Source organism: Ursus arctos, unplaced genomic scaffold (genome assembly GCF_023065955.2).
Source record: "Ursus arctos isolate Adak ecotype North America unplaced genomic scaffold, UrsArc2.0 scaffold_32, whole genome shotgun sequence".
NCBI classification, from domain to species: Eukaryota; Metazoa; Chordata; class Mammalia; order Carnivora; family Ursidae; genus Ursus; species Ursus arctos.
Window position 1 is genome coordinate 9,503,263 of NW_026623008.1, and position 16,701 is coordinate 9,519,963.

Here is a 16,701-nt window from a genome sequence, read left to right on the forward strand (position 1 = left end):
TTGTGTATAAAATGTAGTAGTCCCCATGTCACAAAGGTCTTGTGAAGATTAAATGTGTGATTCCAAGTCAAACACTGGGCCCAGCACTTGGCACATAGGAAGCATGGAAGCATTGGCTGCCAGGATGCAGGTGATAACGTGGACACACGTGGCATCCGGGGGAACCAGTTCTGCCGAACCTTGGTTTGGGAAATGCCAGTTACATGGGAGATGCAGTAGGCAGGTTTTCATGCCATATCTGTCACTACCTGGCTATGAGTCTCTGGGCCGGGAGGTCTGTCCCCTGCAGGGAGCTGGCCTGTTTGCATGGCCTCACCGTTGTGAATGAGTGGGTCACAAACTAGATGAAGTGCAGGGTCCTGGGGAGGCCCAGGTAGCCCAGAGCGGAGTTGGCTGGCCTGGGTCCAAATCATTGAGCACCTGCAGAACTCCTCTGCGTCCCTGTCGATAAAACAGGATGAACTGTCCCAGCCCTCCACGCTACGGCCTGAGGCAGCCAGGATACAGGGTGAGGGCTTGGGGGATGGCCGACTGGTGGGGGGAGGCGGGGCAGGTGCACCAGCAGACTCTGCCACCCAGGCCCCTGCACCCTGTGAGGATGAGGCCTCCGGCCCACAGTCCACAGCACCCTTGCCCGTTGCTGACCAGCGCCCCGTTCACGCTCCCAGCAAGCTCTTTCCTGGCACACCCAGGCCTCCCAAGACGAGCTGGTTGAGACGTCTTGGTAGCAAAGTTGCCCCCTGAGCTCCCACAAGCCTTCTCCCCTAAGGCGGCCACATCTTCTCGTTAGTGCCCTGGGACAGGCACCAGCATCAGGATGTAGAGACCCCATTCGCAGGGCAGACCCACACAGGGCTTTACGAGACTCTCAGTCCCAACCGCTCCAGACCATGTGAGGGTTTGTCCCTGGAGCTGACTTCATCTTTTTTTAAATTTGACTCATATCAACTTTAAAAGACGGAATGGTCACAATAATGAAGAGTAGGCGTCTTTACAGAATTTTACCATTTAAAGGAGCTTTTCCATGTGGACCTCAGGGAAGGCCCATCCGCCCTTTTTGTCCCACGATGGGAACATGCTTTGTATGTGTTCATCTGTCTTAACCCACGTGTATTTGCTCGTGTTCCCTTCTGGCCTCCCTCCTGGTTGTGGGTGTTTCCTTGGGTGTTAGCAGCCTGTTGCTGCCCAGTGGGAGGGGAGAGGGGACGGCGCGTGGGGTGTACCAGAGCTCAGTGGCGTCGGAGCAAAGTGCGGTGTGAGGTGTCCATGCCCGAGGAGCCACTCGTCTGTCCATCCTGCTGGGTCCTGCCAGGGCTGCTCGGGCCTGAGCCGGCCTCATCTGGGCCACTGGCTGTTCTCTGCCCGTGTGGGGCCTCCAGACTTGAACCTCTGCACTGAGGGGAGCAGGGAGGGTCTGTCAGGGAGGCCTGAGGCCTGTGGAGTCGTGTTCAAAGAGTTATAGAAGTGGGGACTTGGTCCCACAGTTTGGGTGGGGCCTCGGTAGTGAGAGGAACCTACTGGGAAGTTTTTTCCCAGGGTGATTTGGTTTTCGAGCAATGTAGACGGGCATGTTTGGGGGTCTGGGCTCCAGGTTGGCCATTTTCTTGTTCAGGGAACATTCTCCAAGCACCTCTTGGTGCCAGACGAGTGGGTGAGAAATGAACACAGATAGTGGTCTCTGGGGCTTGAGTTCAGTCTCACCTATGGGGCACCTGCTCCCACGGCTCCTTGTCCCAAGTCTGTTGGGGCTTCACTCTGCCCTTCCTCCCCATTTTTGTGTCCCCAAATAGGCAGTGAGGCCACTTGTGTCCCCTTGCTGCTTCCCCAGAATGACTTGCCGTGTGACCTTGAGTGAGTGACCTCCTCACTTGGCTCAGTTTCCGCACTGAGAGTGAAGGGCTGCTTGGCATGGCCGCGGGGGTCCCCTGCCCCCGTCCTAGGCTGGCAGGGCGGAGGCGCCACCCTGGCAGGGATCTCCCCGCTGGCAGCTCCCTTTGGCTGAGGTCACCACAGGCCGGGCCAGCCTTCTTGTTGACTGAGTCGTGTTATGAGTTGTCACATGCTGGGTATTTGGAGTTCAAGCCAAACAGGTTTGGGGAACTAATGGCCTCCGAAGTCCTCAGATCCTGGCATGAAAGCCCCACGAGGCAGGGACGTGATTGGTCTTTTGGATGCATGGCAGCCAAATCTGGAGCCAGCACGGGCACGTGGCTGCCTTCAGAGCTGGAGAGAGGGAAGGAGAATCTGTGTGCTGAGAGGCGGACTTCAGGTCTGGATCAGATCTGTGAATCCCGGCTCTCTCCCTCCCTGCCCTTTCCCCATCTCTTCGCACCTCTCTGTGTGACTGCAGTTACTTGTCTGTGCTACTGTCCCCTCAGCCAGAGAAAGAACACAATAACCCTTCCCATGTGGTTAGAGGGAAGAGTAAATGAAAATACTATCTAAGCACGGAGCTGCCGGGGCCGGCGGTGCCCACCCGCACGTGTTAGCTGCAGGACCCCCCCCCCCGCCCCCGCCCAGACCCCAGACCCCAGTGTCTCCACTTGATAGAAGCTCAACGACTGTGCAGGCCAGTTGCTTCAGGCCTTTGCTCCTGTTCCCCAGGGGCCACTTGCATTGTCCTCGTCCAGGCTTCAGAGCCAGGCCCCTCTTAGGCACGGCCACCTAGCACTTGGCCTGCGTTGACGGCCTGCTGGAGGTGTCCCCAGCCCCTCGCTCCCCTGACTTCTGTGCACACAGACCCCCTGTGCGCCCCCGGGAGCTTGGTAAAACGCAGGTTCCTGACGCAGGAGGTCGTGGGAGGGGTGGGCTGAGCAGCGGCGTTTCTAGCAAGCGCCCAGGGACTTGGGGAAACAGATCTAGACCAGTGGCTCCCAGACCTGGCTTTTAAAGTGTTCACCGCCTGGCATGCAGACCAGCTCAATCAAAGCCTGTAGGGCTGAGGCGCGGGCTGCAGGCTTGCTTTAATCTCTCAGGTGACTCCGGTGAGCGCTGGAGTTTGCGACCCCTGCCCCCCACCCCCCTCCTCTCGATGCCAGGGTTCCTCTGAGCTGACATGGTTCGAGCTCAAAGCCAACTCCTGGCCTCATGGGTGGCTGTCCTGGGGGCAAACGGTGAACCCCATTTGGCTTCTTGGAATATTGAAAAGCACTCTTTGGATTCCCATCGCTGCAAGAACTGCCTCAGGGAGGGGCACCCAGGCTTTGGGGTTAGATGGTCCTGGATTCAGAGTTTGGCTGCACCCCTGTTGGCCAAGAGAACATGAATGGGATGTTGGGCTTCCTCACCTCTGTGAACCTCTGTCTCTTCTTCTGTAAGACACAGATCGCCCTAGTCTCTGCCTCAAGGGCTGCTGGGAATATTTGAGGAGCTCCCATAAAGCACCTGAAGTGGCTCCGGGCACATAGCAGGTACTCAATAAATGATACCATTGCATAGTTTTCCTTGCTTGACATCCTCCTTTTATGGGTGGGATAGCTGTGGTTCAGCGAGGCGGAGGCATCTTCCAGAGGCCACACAGCAAGTCAGCCGCAGATCTAGGGCTGAAACTCCAGCTCCTGCATGCCAGTGTTGGGCCACTTTTCCTGCCGCTGACTCCCAGCCTGGGGCCTTCATCTGAGGGGGAGGGCCTCCGTGGAATGGAAGGGGCTGTCTGCTTGGGGAAGGTGGAGCCAAACAGGCCACCATTCCTGAGGTGGCCAGTGGCTGGTGCCAGGAAGCAGGCGGTGACTCCCACAGCCCGGACCTGTGGGGCTTCACCCAGCCTCCAGGGATTTTCAACAGCATCTCGGGCTGTCCCACCTCGGCACTGGCTCCCACACACTTTGCCTCTCCCTTCACCTCTGTCAAGAGGGCAGAACATCAGACACTGACTTCAAATGAATTGCACTCCGAGAATTTATGGAGAGTTGTGTAAGACTCCTGTGTGGCCGAACCAGCTCTGGGGCCTACGTTCCAGGACATCCCTCCTTGCTCCTGCGAGGGACAAGGCAGGCGGGGGACTCTATTCAGCATGTCCAGGCAGCCTGGCAGGGGGCATGGAGACTCCTGTGGGGACCAGAGAGCCCCTGGCCTCCTCCCCTCCCAAGCCCTTTCCCCTCTTGGCCTCCCTTGACAGAACTGTCCTTGAGGGAGCTCTCTGGACCCTCCCGCTTTGCCCTGGAGGCTTCTGTTACCGGGTAGCGGTAGGCCCTGGGCCGCTGAATACAGCTATGGTTCTCAGTCATGGCCTCCTTGCCCTGGACTCTCCCTGGACAGGCTTGCCATGCCTCTTTCTGGGCTCCCTCACATCACCACCTGCCCCTCCCCCATCCCATCCTGTGTCCCTCCCCTTGCTGAGCCATCTGGGCCACCCAGATGCTGACCAACCCGATTCATCAGTTCCATTTCAGCCACCCACTTGACCTCTCTTTTGGGTCGAATAAACACTTCAAATTTAATCCTTTTCAAACTGATGTCTCCCTGAAGCCACTCCTGCTATCTTCCCATCTTGGCTAAAGGCAAACCATCCTGCTCTGGAGTCAGGCGAGACTCTGGTGTCTTCCTGGCCCCAGCCCCAGCCCGGACATCCAGTTCGTCAGCAAATCCTGTCCTCAAGGCTTCCAAACTGTATCTGGAGCCAGCTCCTTCCCACTGCTGCCCTGAGGCTCAGGCTGCCATCACTAACTTGTTCATCTCCCCCCCCCTCCCCTGCCCATTTCATTCTTGTCATCCTACAGTCTGTGCCAGGTCATGGCCAGGTCATGTCACTCTGCTGCCCAGAAGAACGACCTGGCTCCCACCTCGCTCAGGGCTCACAAGATGCTCCCTTCTGCCCCTTTTCCTCTGGCGTTCCAGGCAAATTCCACCTCAGGCCATTTGCTTGTGCTGTTTGCAACACCTGCAGTGTGCCATGCCCAGGTGTTCAAGCAGATCCACCACCCACCACCTGCAGGTTTGGCTCACAGGTCTTCCTCTTTTACCTTACAGCTCCCCCTCGCCCACCACGCACTCCTGAGCGCTCTCCTCTGCTTCATTTCTCTCCGTGGGGATCACTGTGGTCTAGGAAGGTGGGGTTGTGACCCACTTGCTCTCGCTGTGTCTGCAGTGCTCACAGGGTGCTGAGTGGCAGTAGCGGTTTCTCCCCCCGGCTGGGGTAAGCAGCTCTGAGAGGGACGAGTTGAATAGGCTCTCAGGAGGTGGGGTGGGGTGCTTGGCCCTCAAAGTGGCAGGGAGTGGGGGGTAGTCTGTGACCCGGTCACATCCCCTCACCTGCAGGCACCGTGTTTGCGGGGCCTGTCCCCAGTCTGCCCAGTGACTGTGGTCTGTTGTGTTAACAGGCTCTTCTTGGACTCCAGCATCTTTCCATATCCATCAGCTTTGGATTTCTCTGTAGATCCCCTCTTCGTGTCATTAAATTATCTGCTCACTGATGGGATGGCTTTGGCCCATCTTATTTTTAGTTGCGCTGTTACATTGTTCCACCTCTCTGACTCCCGCACCCCGTCCTCAGAAGGCCCCGGAGATGCTCAGGTGTGACTGCCACTCCATGACGTCACCTTCCCCGCAAGTCCCCTGGGCTCAGTGGCGTTGGGGCACCAGAACCCCATGCGAAGAGACAGAGCCCCCTACCCCGTGACTCATTAGCTTGTGGAGACGCCCCCGGCAAACAGACCAAGCCTGTTAGGTCCTGGGGGTCCTTGCGTAGCTCTCTGCCCAGGCCTGGGCCCTCCACTCTTGGAATCCTCCCCCGGCCCTGGCCTTCACTCCTGTTTCTTCAGTTCTGTTTTTTGTGTGTGGTGCCACATGTCCCGGTGTCTCCTTTACCAGGGACCCGTGGGGGCTGAACGAGAACGTGGTGGCCTGGAGCCGGCGGCCTGAGTGTTGGCCGCACGCTGGCATCAGGCTCCCCCTGCACGCGAGCATTTCTCTTCTCTGGGCTACACCGAGTCGCGCGCAGACTGGGTGAGGGGAGGAAGTGTGTCTGTCTGACTCCCCACAGCGTCCCCAGCCCCGAGCCCGGCAGGTCGTGGACTCCCTTCTGTGTGTCAGGCGAAGGTCCGGGTGCCGGGGCTGCGCGAGAAGCCGCCTCTGGAGCCAGGGGACAACCATGGGGACGCAGAGTGTGTTGGCCGTGGTGGATACCGTCGAGGGAAGGGGCTGGAGGCAGAGAGCGAGGGCCTTTGCGGTTTCCGTGCAAAGGCACGCTCGTGGACGGGAGGGGAGGGGTAGCCCCTGAGCGAGAACTTGAAGGAAGGAGGGGTGAGCCCTGTGAGGATGGGGCCGGCGGCTTCCTTGGCCCCACATAGTATCCCTGGGGAGCTTACAAATACAGAGGCCCCGTGCCACCGCCAGAAATGCCCATGTCACGGGCCCGGCGTGCATGTAGTGCACCTGGCCTCCCGTGAATGTAGTGAGCGGCCGGGGCTGAGGGCCGCCAGGACGGCTGTGTGTGGACGCGCTGAAGGGAGCCCAGCGCAGCCGGGGCACCGAGGGGGCGGGGAGGTGGGGGGCCGGCCTCTGTGTGTTGAGGAACATGGTCAGTGTCCTGGGAGCCCGGGATTGACGGTTGCAGCCGGGTGCGTCGTGATCCAGTGTGCTTTCGGGGAAGGGGCAGGTTGCTCTTCTGTAGAAGGGTTGGGAGTGAGGAGGCCAGTGAGGAGGGGCGCTCCTAGGAGACCCGACCGGGCCCATGGAGGGAGGGCACCGGCCGCCCCCCTGCTTTGACCCCCCGCGTCATCGCCACCAGGAGCATCCCGCAAGTGCTGAACTCTCGGAAGGCGACGTGCCCTCGCATCCCGGTCCCCGGGCTCTTCCCAGCCCAGCTCTGCCTCGGCAGGCCAGTAGGGCTGGCCTCTATTTACAGATGAGGAGGCCAAGGTTCGGAGCCTAGGAGGCAGGGCTTTACCCTGGGCCACACGGCCAGTGAGGATGAGGATCGGGACTGACAGCCATGCCGCTGCCTCCTTGGGATGCGTCACAGCCCCTGGCATCCCCTTGCTTGGCCGGCCCCTGGCGTCCCCGCCGACTGTCCCCGTGCAGACACGTGCAGGTAGATACTCGAGTGCCCACATGTCCTGTGCTGAGAGCTTCCTCTGAATTTCATCAGCACAACCACCCAGTGAAATTACTGCTCCCGTTTTGCAGATGGTGAAACCAGAGCCCAGAGAGGCTCCTGACTTGCCAGGGTCACACAGCCAGGAACCTAGAATCAGGTCTTTGCACGTTAACCGCTACTGTACTGAGAACTGGAGACACTGTTTCTCAGCACCTGACATCTCAGCTCCAGGCAGCCCCTGGGCTCTCAGGAAGACTTCTCTGACACAGGAGGGGTTTCGTGGTCAGGAAGGAGACTGTCCTGCTGGACATCACTGCTCTACTCCTAACAGGAGACACCTAGGTGGTGATCTGATGTCTTCCCAGAAATTGTGGCCCTGGAGATGAAAGGCCTGGGCTCTGCTTCCCCAGGAAAGTCTCGGAATCTGTCTGAGCCTTAGTGTCCTCATCTGTGAAATGGGTATTAAAAAGTGCTTATTCTCCCCACTTCCTGAGGTGCCGGGACGGTCCGGAGATAACAGCTGAGAGAGCACTTGAGAATTACAAGGGTTGTGTGCATGCCAGCTGGGGTTGCCCCCACTGGGCCAGGCAGGTGGTGAGAGGAGCCTGCCTTTGGGGGCTTTGCCTCTGATCATAAGCTCTACCAACCACAGGGATGCCAAGGGCTGGGGAGAAAGCTCGCCCCCTAGTGGAAGTGGGTGTGGTTGCTGCGGCTGCAAGAGCCTGAGCCTCAGCCTGAGCCTGGAACCTGTGCTCAAGGGAGCAGAGAAATGCCGGACAGCTAGAGGCCAGGGCTGTTACCTCTGTTGGACTGATCTGGTTTTTGAGTGGTTAATAGGTGTGCGATGCTGGTAACAGAGAGGGGATGTAGAGATTAATGATGCAAGGCCTGCTGCTGCTCGTCCTGCTCTGCTCTGTTAGAGACGTCTGCAGACGGGACAGCGTAGGGGACCTGCAGTGTGCTCGGACTGCCCTTTCTTCCCCGACAGGACAAGGGCGTGCACGTCGTCCCAAGTGTCCAGGCAGCCTTGCAGCGGACTGTCCCTCCCACAGTCGGGTCGGCTGGCTGAGGGGCTGAGCTCACGTCGGGGTCCCAGCCAGCCCCCAGGCCACCTCCTGGGCCTCATGATTGCGGAGCTTTGGTGGTCCATCTGGGGCACAGGCTTGCCGCCAAGCGTGGGCTCGTCTTTAGTTTCCTGCCTTGGATCTTGCTCAGCTGGTAGAAGCAGCTGACCACAGACCTGGGTCGCACAGCGTTGGGAGGAGCGCACACAGGGGCGGCCCTGCACCTTCACCCAGAGCCAGGCCCTCACTTGTCTGTTCATGTGTCTGTTTGTATGTTCACTTCCTCATTTAGTGTAATAGGTTATTTGTCGATAGCTGCCTTTGCCAGCTTTGACACGGTTCACGTTTCGGGTCCTTCCCTGTCACGGGGGCTGTCTTGAGCATCGTGGAACGTTTGGCAGCACTCCCTGACCCCATCCACTAGATGCCGTGACAACATCCCTCCCCTCGGAGGTGACCACCAGAGATGTCTCCAGACGCTGCCAAATGCTTGCCCTTGTTGAGAACCACTAATCGAAGCCCTGACGTGTCAGCTTCGAGACTGGCCCCATTCCCATCTCTTGCTCCCTCAGACAGAGCTGACTCTGAGCCAACACCTGATACAGGTGAGGTTCCCGGAAGTGTTCACCCTTCCCGCTTTCCCTCCCGCCTCACCTTTCTCCTCTCCTGACTGGAGGGCCTGCTCACTTCCATTCTATCTGGGGAACAGATTTGGGACCTGGGACAAGGTGCGTAGCCTCCTGTGGCCTGTTGCCCCGTTTGTAAGTCAGGGCTGACATATTGGTAGCTGTACGTAAGAGTAGGATAGTTGGTGTATGTAAATCCTTGGCACGTTTCCAGCATACGTGTTCTTATTGAACAACTATTTATTTTTGCTGTGCTAAGATGGGGATGCATCGGTGAGCAGGACAAAAGCCCCGACCTTGGGATTTCAGAGTCTGTGAGGGAGGCAGATACGTTATCCTGCAGTTGGGATTCAGTGTAACAAGTGCTGTGGAGGGGAAGGACCAGGGGGCAGTGAGAGCCTGCAGGAGGGCTGCCCCATTCAGGAGTAAAAGAAGGAAGGCTTCCTGGAGGAGGTATCCCAGCCAGGACCTGAACGATGAGTCCGAATTAGCTGGGTGAAGGAATGGTCTAAGTTACCTATCTTTTTAAAAAAAATTCTTAAATGCTTTCCTGGAAGAAAAAAAAAATCTCATTTAATGAGCTCTGGTAGCAGAGAGGGCCAAACTGGCACAGGATCTGGGCTTACACTCCCCTCAAGATTCCCGAAATGACAGTGTTTGGTGCAGTGAGGCTGGGATGGGGGACCGAGTGCAGCTAGTGGCCTGGAGGAGACCCACTGCAGGTGATGGATGTAACGTGGTACCGGAAACCTCCCCAGGCACGTGGGGGCACAGTACAACTGCTATCCGCACAGCACCCTCCATTCCCAGCTCGCCTGTCCATCTGTGGGGCAGTTGTCAGGACAGCGCTGCTCAGTGCAGTCTCGCAGAACCCGGCTGGGGGATGCTTCTGCTCGCCCCACTCCTTGCAAGGGGAGGCAAGGTGGTGGGCAGAGGCTGGTGGAACTCCCGTGGGTCGTTAAAGCCCACATTTCGGGGGCCTCAAGGTGCCGTCTGGGGCTCCTGGGGGGTCCCCTGCTGATGCTGTGTGTTGTTCCTCTCAACAGCTACAGTCTCCGCCTGGCGTCCCGGTGCCCTCCGCCAGCCGCCCCGTACATCACCAGGCAGTGTAGGAATGTCAAGGCCACGGCAGCAGCCCAGTTCCAGGGACCCCTCTTCAAAGAGTAGACACTTCGCCTGCTCCCTGACAGGTACAAGGAGGGAGGAGCGGCTTCTGGGGCCGTTCGGGTGGCTCTGGGGGCCGAGGAGTTGGGTCTTGGGGTGGGCTGGGAAGCAGGGAAAAGGGTGGGCATGACCGCCTGGGTGCCAGGTGGTACACGGGGCCTTCCTGCAGACAGGTGCGGACCGTGGCGCACCTGGGCACCAACCCTGGCTCTGCCACTTCCTGGCTGTGGGACCTCAGCAAGTCACTCAGTCTCTCTGAGCCTCAGTTTCCACCTTGGTGAAGTGGGGATGACAGTGGTACCTCTTTCACGGGTTGTAAGAATTAGAAGCGTCGCAAGTATGCAGAGCAGGCAGAAGGTGCCTGATGCACGGAAAGCACTGGCTTTCGGCTCTTAGCTGTTGTAGCTCCAGCCGTTAGCTGTGACTGTTGAATAAGAACAGCAGGGACCATGACAGCCGGCACTTCATCAAGACCTTCAGCGGCTTTCAGCCCAGAAAAGATGGTCTAGTCTTTATTCCCACAGTGTGTTTGAAAGTGAAAGTAATAGTATTGTGCAAAACATAAAACTTAAATTTATGTTGAAGCAGAAGTCTCTTTCTAGATTTTCTGATGGTAAAACCTGAATTCATTCGTAGAAGCTGGTCTTTCCCTCTTCAGGGGGCCTGGGCTGCTTTGTTGGTGACGCGGCATGTCTTCTGTCACTGTGTCCCTGAGACCGTGATGGGAGGACCCCGTGCCCAGTACATCGGGGCACCAGTTAAAGACACAGACCCCAAGGTGCGGCACCAAACTTACCAAGCAAGCGTCGTGGTGTGCAGGGCCTGGGAATCTGTATTAGCAGATGGCCCGGCGATTCTGGGACACACCCAGGTGTGGGGGTGCCTGCTTGATGCAGCCAGGGTTGTTGAGGATGAGAACGCAGTTGTTTCGGGCAAGATTGGGCTAAGCTCTGAAACTTTGGGGTCTTCTGTCCTGTACGGTCGTCCTTCCGCCTGCCCTGCGGCCCAGAGAGCTCACTCCTCCCTTCCTGAAGCTGCTGGAGGCTCTGGGCGCTGGGCTCTGGGGATCAGGGAGGGGCATGGAAACAAAACCCGCTTTCCCCAGAGACTGTGTTGTCTTGAGCCAGAACGCAGCCCGCGTCTCCAGCACAGGCTGCTGAGAGGGCACGTGCCCCTGAGCCGGGAATGCTGGGGAGCAGAGTTGAAATGGTCACTCAGCGCAGAACGGCAAGGGCCGAGAGACGGGAGGTCGGGCTGGCGTCTTCCGGACCATGGGAGGCAGTGCCAGGACAGTTCTGGATCCAGGCACGTCCCGGGCCCCTCCCTGTGGTGGCCGCTGCCGTGTGGACGTCTGTGTGGATGGGCGCCAGGGTGTGGCTTCCAGCCCAGAGCAGGTGTTCTTTGTAGCCTGAGGGAGAGCCAGGTGCACCTGGACTGATTGGGCCACAGACCGGGCCGCATCCATCGGCCACGGCAGTCTCTGGTGGCGATGTGGTGTTTGCCAAGCATGGCTAACTCAGGCTCTGCCCGGGGGCCAGCGCGTGACCCTGGACGGATGCGTTCTCTTCCCTTACTTCCAAACACGTGCAGCTTCCCAAGCAAGGTGCTCCGATGAGCAGTGGCCCAATGTCCTTCGTGTCTGTGACTGATAATATATATATATGTTATATATCTATAAATGATTAAAAACTTATATTGTTTGCCTTGGTTTAGGCTGCATAACATACCACAGACTTTGGGGCTTAGACAAGACGTTTATTTCTCATGATTCTGGAGGCTGGACATCTGAGCTTCTGAGGTCAGGGTGCCAGTCTGGCTGAGTTCTGGTGAGGACCCTCTTCCCGGCTTACAGAGGCCACCTTCCTGCTGTGTCCTTGGTAGGGAAGAGAGGAGACTCTGGTGTCTCTTGTGAGGGCACTAAACCCATCATGGGGGCCCCACCCTCATGACCTCATCTAAGCCTAATCACCTTCCGAAGGCCTCAACTCCAAATTCCATCACACTGGGGAGAAGGGCTCCCATAGCAGTTCAGTCCATAGCAGCGTTCCACACGTTTCCAGAATGGTGTTTTAAGTGCTGTGACAAAGGATTTTAGCATGGGAAGGATGTGGGGGTCAAGATGCCCATTTTATAGGGAGGGAAACTGAGATGGGGCAAGTGGCAGAACAGGAGGCAGAACTTGAGGCATATGACTCCCCGAATGGATGGTGGACTCTGAGGGGTCTGTGCTGCCCCCTGAAATTGTACGCGAAAGTGCCCGTGCGTATGGGGTCTGTTCTGAGAAATGAGTGATGTCCTCGGAGTGCCCGGGCGCCAGGACTGTGCCTTCCTGCTGCCCTTGCCGCTTAGAGGCTGGTTTACTCGACGGTCTGAACCCAGCGAGGAGCTCACCTTTCCTCCGTTGCTGACTCGTGGCGTGCCTCCCCCTCTGGCCTTTATCGATGTCGTGGACAAAGCCCGGGGCTTTCTGGTCACTTTTCGGCATAAAACATGCCACCCCATCTAGTCCCATGAGAAGCTGCCCCCGCATGTCTTCTGTGCCTCTGTCTCTCTCCGTTGCATGAGGCCAGCACACTTGGTCCCAGGGTCTTTGAGGGGGCTGTCCAGGGAAGGGACTGGCATCTCTCACTCATCTGGCCACCTCCATGATCTTCCCCTCGGCTGCTGCCGGCCTTGGGGCAGGCTTCCCAACACTGGCCCTCTCGTGGGGTCCCGGGAGCAGGGTGGGCGGGGTGATAGGAGAGCCACCCTCTCAGCTCTAGCCCCAGTGGTCCAGCCCACAGCTCCTGCTGCTGGGGTCCCCACCCTGGAGGGCTGCCCCTCGGGCTAGGGATTGGCAAGCTGGCTTCTTTTGTGGATCCCACTCGATGACCCACAGGTGACACACACCAGCCACACCAGACTGTGGGAGTGCAGGCCACTTCACGGCTGGCCCCTGTCCCTGTGTTCTTTTTCTCCTCCGGCTTGTGCAGGGCACTTGCAGGCCTCCACAGGGAAGGGAGGCCCGCTCTCTTGAAGGTACCCTCACATACTGCCCCATCAAGAGATTTCAGGGGCTTGGAATGGACCTAGTGTAGTGGTTAAGTGTGCGTTTTTTGGAGGTGAATCCTGGCTGCCGTAATCCTGGTAGGTACTTCACTACCCTGTGTTCCAGTTTGCCCATCTGTAACATGGGTTACTAGTAATACCTGTCTTGTGGGTATACCATAAGGATAGCACAGGTTAGTATATGAAAAGCCCTTAGGAAAGTGCCTGGTATGTCATAAGCCTGCTGTAAATCAGCACTGCTGTTACCATTGTTCTCAGCCGGTCATCACAGTAGTGGTATAGTAATAATAATAGTAGTTAGTGGTAGGAGTGGCAGTTACAGTAATGATGACCAGGTCCACGGGGTGAGAGGACGGAGTGCCTGAACGTGGCCCAGCACGATGCCATGCTCATTTTCAGCCCCATGCAGCAAATGTTATGAAGTCCTGACTCCCGTGCCTGGCTGTGTCAAGTCCTGTGGGTGGGGTTTCTGTGGACGAAGCATACAGGCAAAGCTGTTCCCCCATAACAGAAAGCATACACAGGCTCTGAAGTGGGCTTGACCTGGGTTCAAGTCCCATGGCTGCCACTTGTCATCACCCTGGCCTTGTAAAAGTCACTTGTCCTCTGTGAGCCTCTATTTTTTCCGTGCAAAATGGGGATCTGGGGATCTGTGTCACCTGCTATGAGGGTCGTCGGAAGCATTGGAATGAAATCAGGTGGTCGTGTAGTTAACTATGGCAGAGTCTTTGGCAGGACTGATTGAAGCTCAACATACGTGTCCCCCAGACCCAGCAGTTATACCACCAGGGAGACACTCGGCGGGAATGCGTGCACACGCACACCAGAACCCACACACGGGAGAGTTCGTATATGTGCACACCCTACTACCCGGCACTTCTGCTCAGCATAACTATGCACGCGTGTGCACCATATGTGTCCTCCAGACACGGATAAGCGTGTCCCGGCAGCATGACTCATGGTGGCCCCAAATTGGAAACTGCCCCCTTGCCCTCTGCAGTGGACCAGCCGGATGAAGGTGGCCCGATCGTCCGGTAGACTCCCATAGCAAGGAGGTGACGGAGCTGCACGCACAGGCTCGGGAGGGATGAATCACAAACGTGTCGTGTGGAAGGAGCCGGACACAAAGGATACGGACTGAATGATTCCATTTATTTAAGTTAAAAATGAGCAAAATCAATCTATGGTGATCGAAGTCCGGGAGTTTATTCTGGGGGGTGAGGGTTAGTGGTGGTCCTAGAAGGGAGCATGGGCCGGAGGCGAAGGGGAGCTTGGTCCCATTCTGTTTCTTGATCTGGGGGCTGGTTCTGCATGCGGTGTGTTCACTGTGAACATTCGTCAAGCTGTGCTTTTCTCTGTATGTGTAGTGTACTTCAGTCAGTCCTTTAATTGGAAAAATTAAATGAGGTAATGCTTCAACAGCCCAGGGTAGGCACTGAGTCTGCGGCCACTGTTACCATTTTTCTTTTCTTTTTCTCCTCAGCACCTGAAGTGACCTGGAATCAGTGAAGCCAAAGGGACTGGCCTTCTGCCCTGCAGGGAGTACCGACCTATTCCACTTTGATGAGCCTGCGAGAGAAAGGAAGGGAGTGTGTGTGTGCGTGTGCGTGCGTGCGTGTGTGGTCTTCAGACGAGGGTCCCAAACCCCAGGGAGACAGGAAGGCAGCTGATTCCACACCGTGGATGACACTTGGGTGCAGCCCCCGGGACCGTGTTCTGCAGCTCAGCCTTCCTGCTGGGGTGGGGCCTCCCCTACTATGCAATTTTTCAAGAGCTCCTTGATCCTGCTTTTTGCTTCTCGAGTTGTCTTTTGCCATGGTGGGGACTGTGGTCTGGCTCAGGGGTCGGCTCCAGCCCTTTCTGAGGAAGGCCTTCAGGAGGAGGCCGAGTTTCCCTTCTAATCACCCCACCTTCCCTAGCCTTCCACCATCTCTGGGAATCAACGGCGTGTGGACACGTCGGAGCCTCGCTGATCGACCCTCCTGGCCTGCGCACTTCAAAAACCTCCCTTCTTTGCCTGAGCTGCTGGCTGAGTCGTTTTCCAGATTTAAAATTCTAGGCAGTCCATTTCGCGGGACAAAGTCCCCATCCCCATTTGCAGATCTGGCTCCTCCTTTGGGAGAGGCGGGGGATGGGGCGGCATGTGGGGAGAAGGGGAGGTCTCCCTGGTGCTTCTTTTGCCTCCCTTGGTGGGACCATCAACACCTTTAGCGGCTGACCTTCTCAAATTAGCTGAAAAGGGAAACAAAAATTGGGAAACGCAAAATAAGTTGGAGGATTAGGAAGCACGGGGGTGGGGGGGGAGAAGAGATTTCCAGAGGCCACCAGTTGCCTGCCAGGGAGTGATGGAGCTGGCTTCCGCTTTGCGCAGGAGCAGTCCATGTCTCGGAGAAACGGGTGAGCTGAGCAGTTCAGTGAGGGTCTTGGGTTTTGTGCCTTTGGGGCCGACCCCAGACACGGATGTCTGCGACCACTTTGGCGCTGTTTTCTCAGCTCTGTTTTCAGTCGTGATGTATCAAACCCACAGTGGAAGGAGAGCACTTGGAAGAACGTGAGTGGTCACACACAAAAAGGGACTTTTTTTTTCAGGGCTACTATGGTTGATCTTGCAACTCTGTAAATATGTACGTAGACACTTTTAAAAGCACGTATTTATGTCCCTGACTGTAAATGCCCCCTTTTTAAAGTTTTATAACTTGTGTTATTTAATTAATCAGTCGACTGGCTGCAGTGTAGGGTCTGATGATGGTCCAGGAGGAAGGTCTCACGAGACCCTCACATGGGCAGAAAAGTGCCGATTGCTGGCCTCCACCACAGTTTTCCACTTGCCACCCAGCTCCAAACCATCGTTTGTTTTCGATTTCCGTAAGCTGGCATTCTCTTTCCCACTCCTAAAGTTAACCCTCACAAGCATGAAAAGCTGTGGCTGTTCCTTATCCTAAGATACAGTTTTGTCCCATAAATGTCGACACTCATGAACTGTACCCCAGCCTCTCAGTTCTTGAGGGTTCCCCTTTCAGCAGCAAGGAAGGCTCAAGAATCCAAAGCTTCGAAAGTTGCCTTCAGCCGATGGTGAATTCCAGAAAATGTGGGGGACTGGGGGACACTCATTTTTGCATGTGCAAACGTGCCGGTCAGCCTTCGACCCTCTCAGACTGGCGGAAGGGGCGGCGAGTGTCCCGATCACGAAGACGGGGGTGGTCTTCTAAAGAGTGGTGTTTCCTGGTCAGTGGTGGTTTTCGGGCGTGGGTGTGGATCACGGAAGAGAACGGTTCTGTATCTGCCATGTGAAGAAAATTAACAATAAAAGTGTGAAGCGCGATTGTAAAGAACAAGCCTGGGAGTGATCATTTTGATTTCTGTGTTTTGTGTCCATTTTGGCAATTTCTGTGGGGGTCGGGTGGGGACGGGTTGAGGCAACCTCGAAGGCCCCATTCCGGCAATGAGAGCAACTCAAGGTTTCGAGGAGGCTCCCTGTGGAAATATCCTGCCTGGTGAGCAAGGTTACTCTGCCTTCAGATCACTCTCCCACCTGCCAGCCAGTAAGCTAAGCCATTTCACTAAGGCTAGAAGGACCCCTTGATTGTAAATACATTCTTCTCTTTAAACAGCTTTATTGAGATTGCATTCACGCACCGTACAGTTAACCCGTGTAAAAGTGTACACATCGGTGGGTTTTTTTGGTATATTCAGAGTTGTGCAGCCATCACTGCATTCAATTTTACTTCAGTCACCGCTAAAAGAAATCCCATACCCATTAGCA

At 56.6% G+C, this 16,701-nt stretch overlaps 1 protein-coding gene across 5 annotated transcripts in view; it reads left to right on the plus strand.

The window, feature by feature from the left end:
* The window catches only part of PRDM2 (PR/SET domain 2), a 119,297-nt gene extending 103,030 nt beyond the window's left edge, over nt 1-16,267 (plus strand). For 4 of the 5 annotated variants that reach the window (XM_057305488.1, XM_048221962.2, XM_048221961.2 and 1 more), the window contains 2 exons: nt 9,773-9,916; nt 14,422-14,521. In XM_057305488.1, coding sequence (XP_057161471.1) covers nt 9,773-9,893 — 121 coding nt within the window. In that variant the 3' untranslated portion in view covers nt 9,894-9,916; nt 14,422-14,521. Of the gene's footprint in view, nt 1-9,772; nt 9,917-14,421 lie in introns of all 5 variants that reach the window. The other variant, XM_026519800.4, reaches the window with a different exon arrangement.
* Nucleotides 16,268-16,701: the final 434 nt, after the last annotated feature.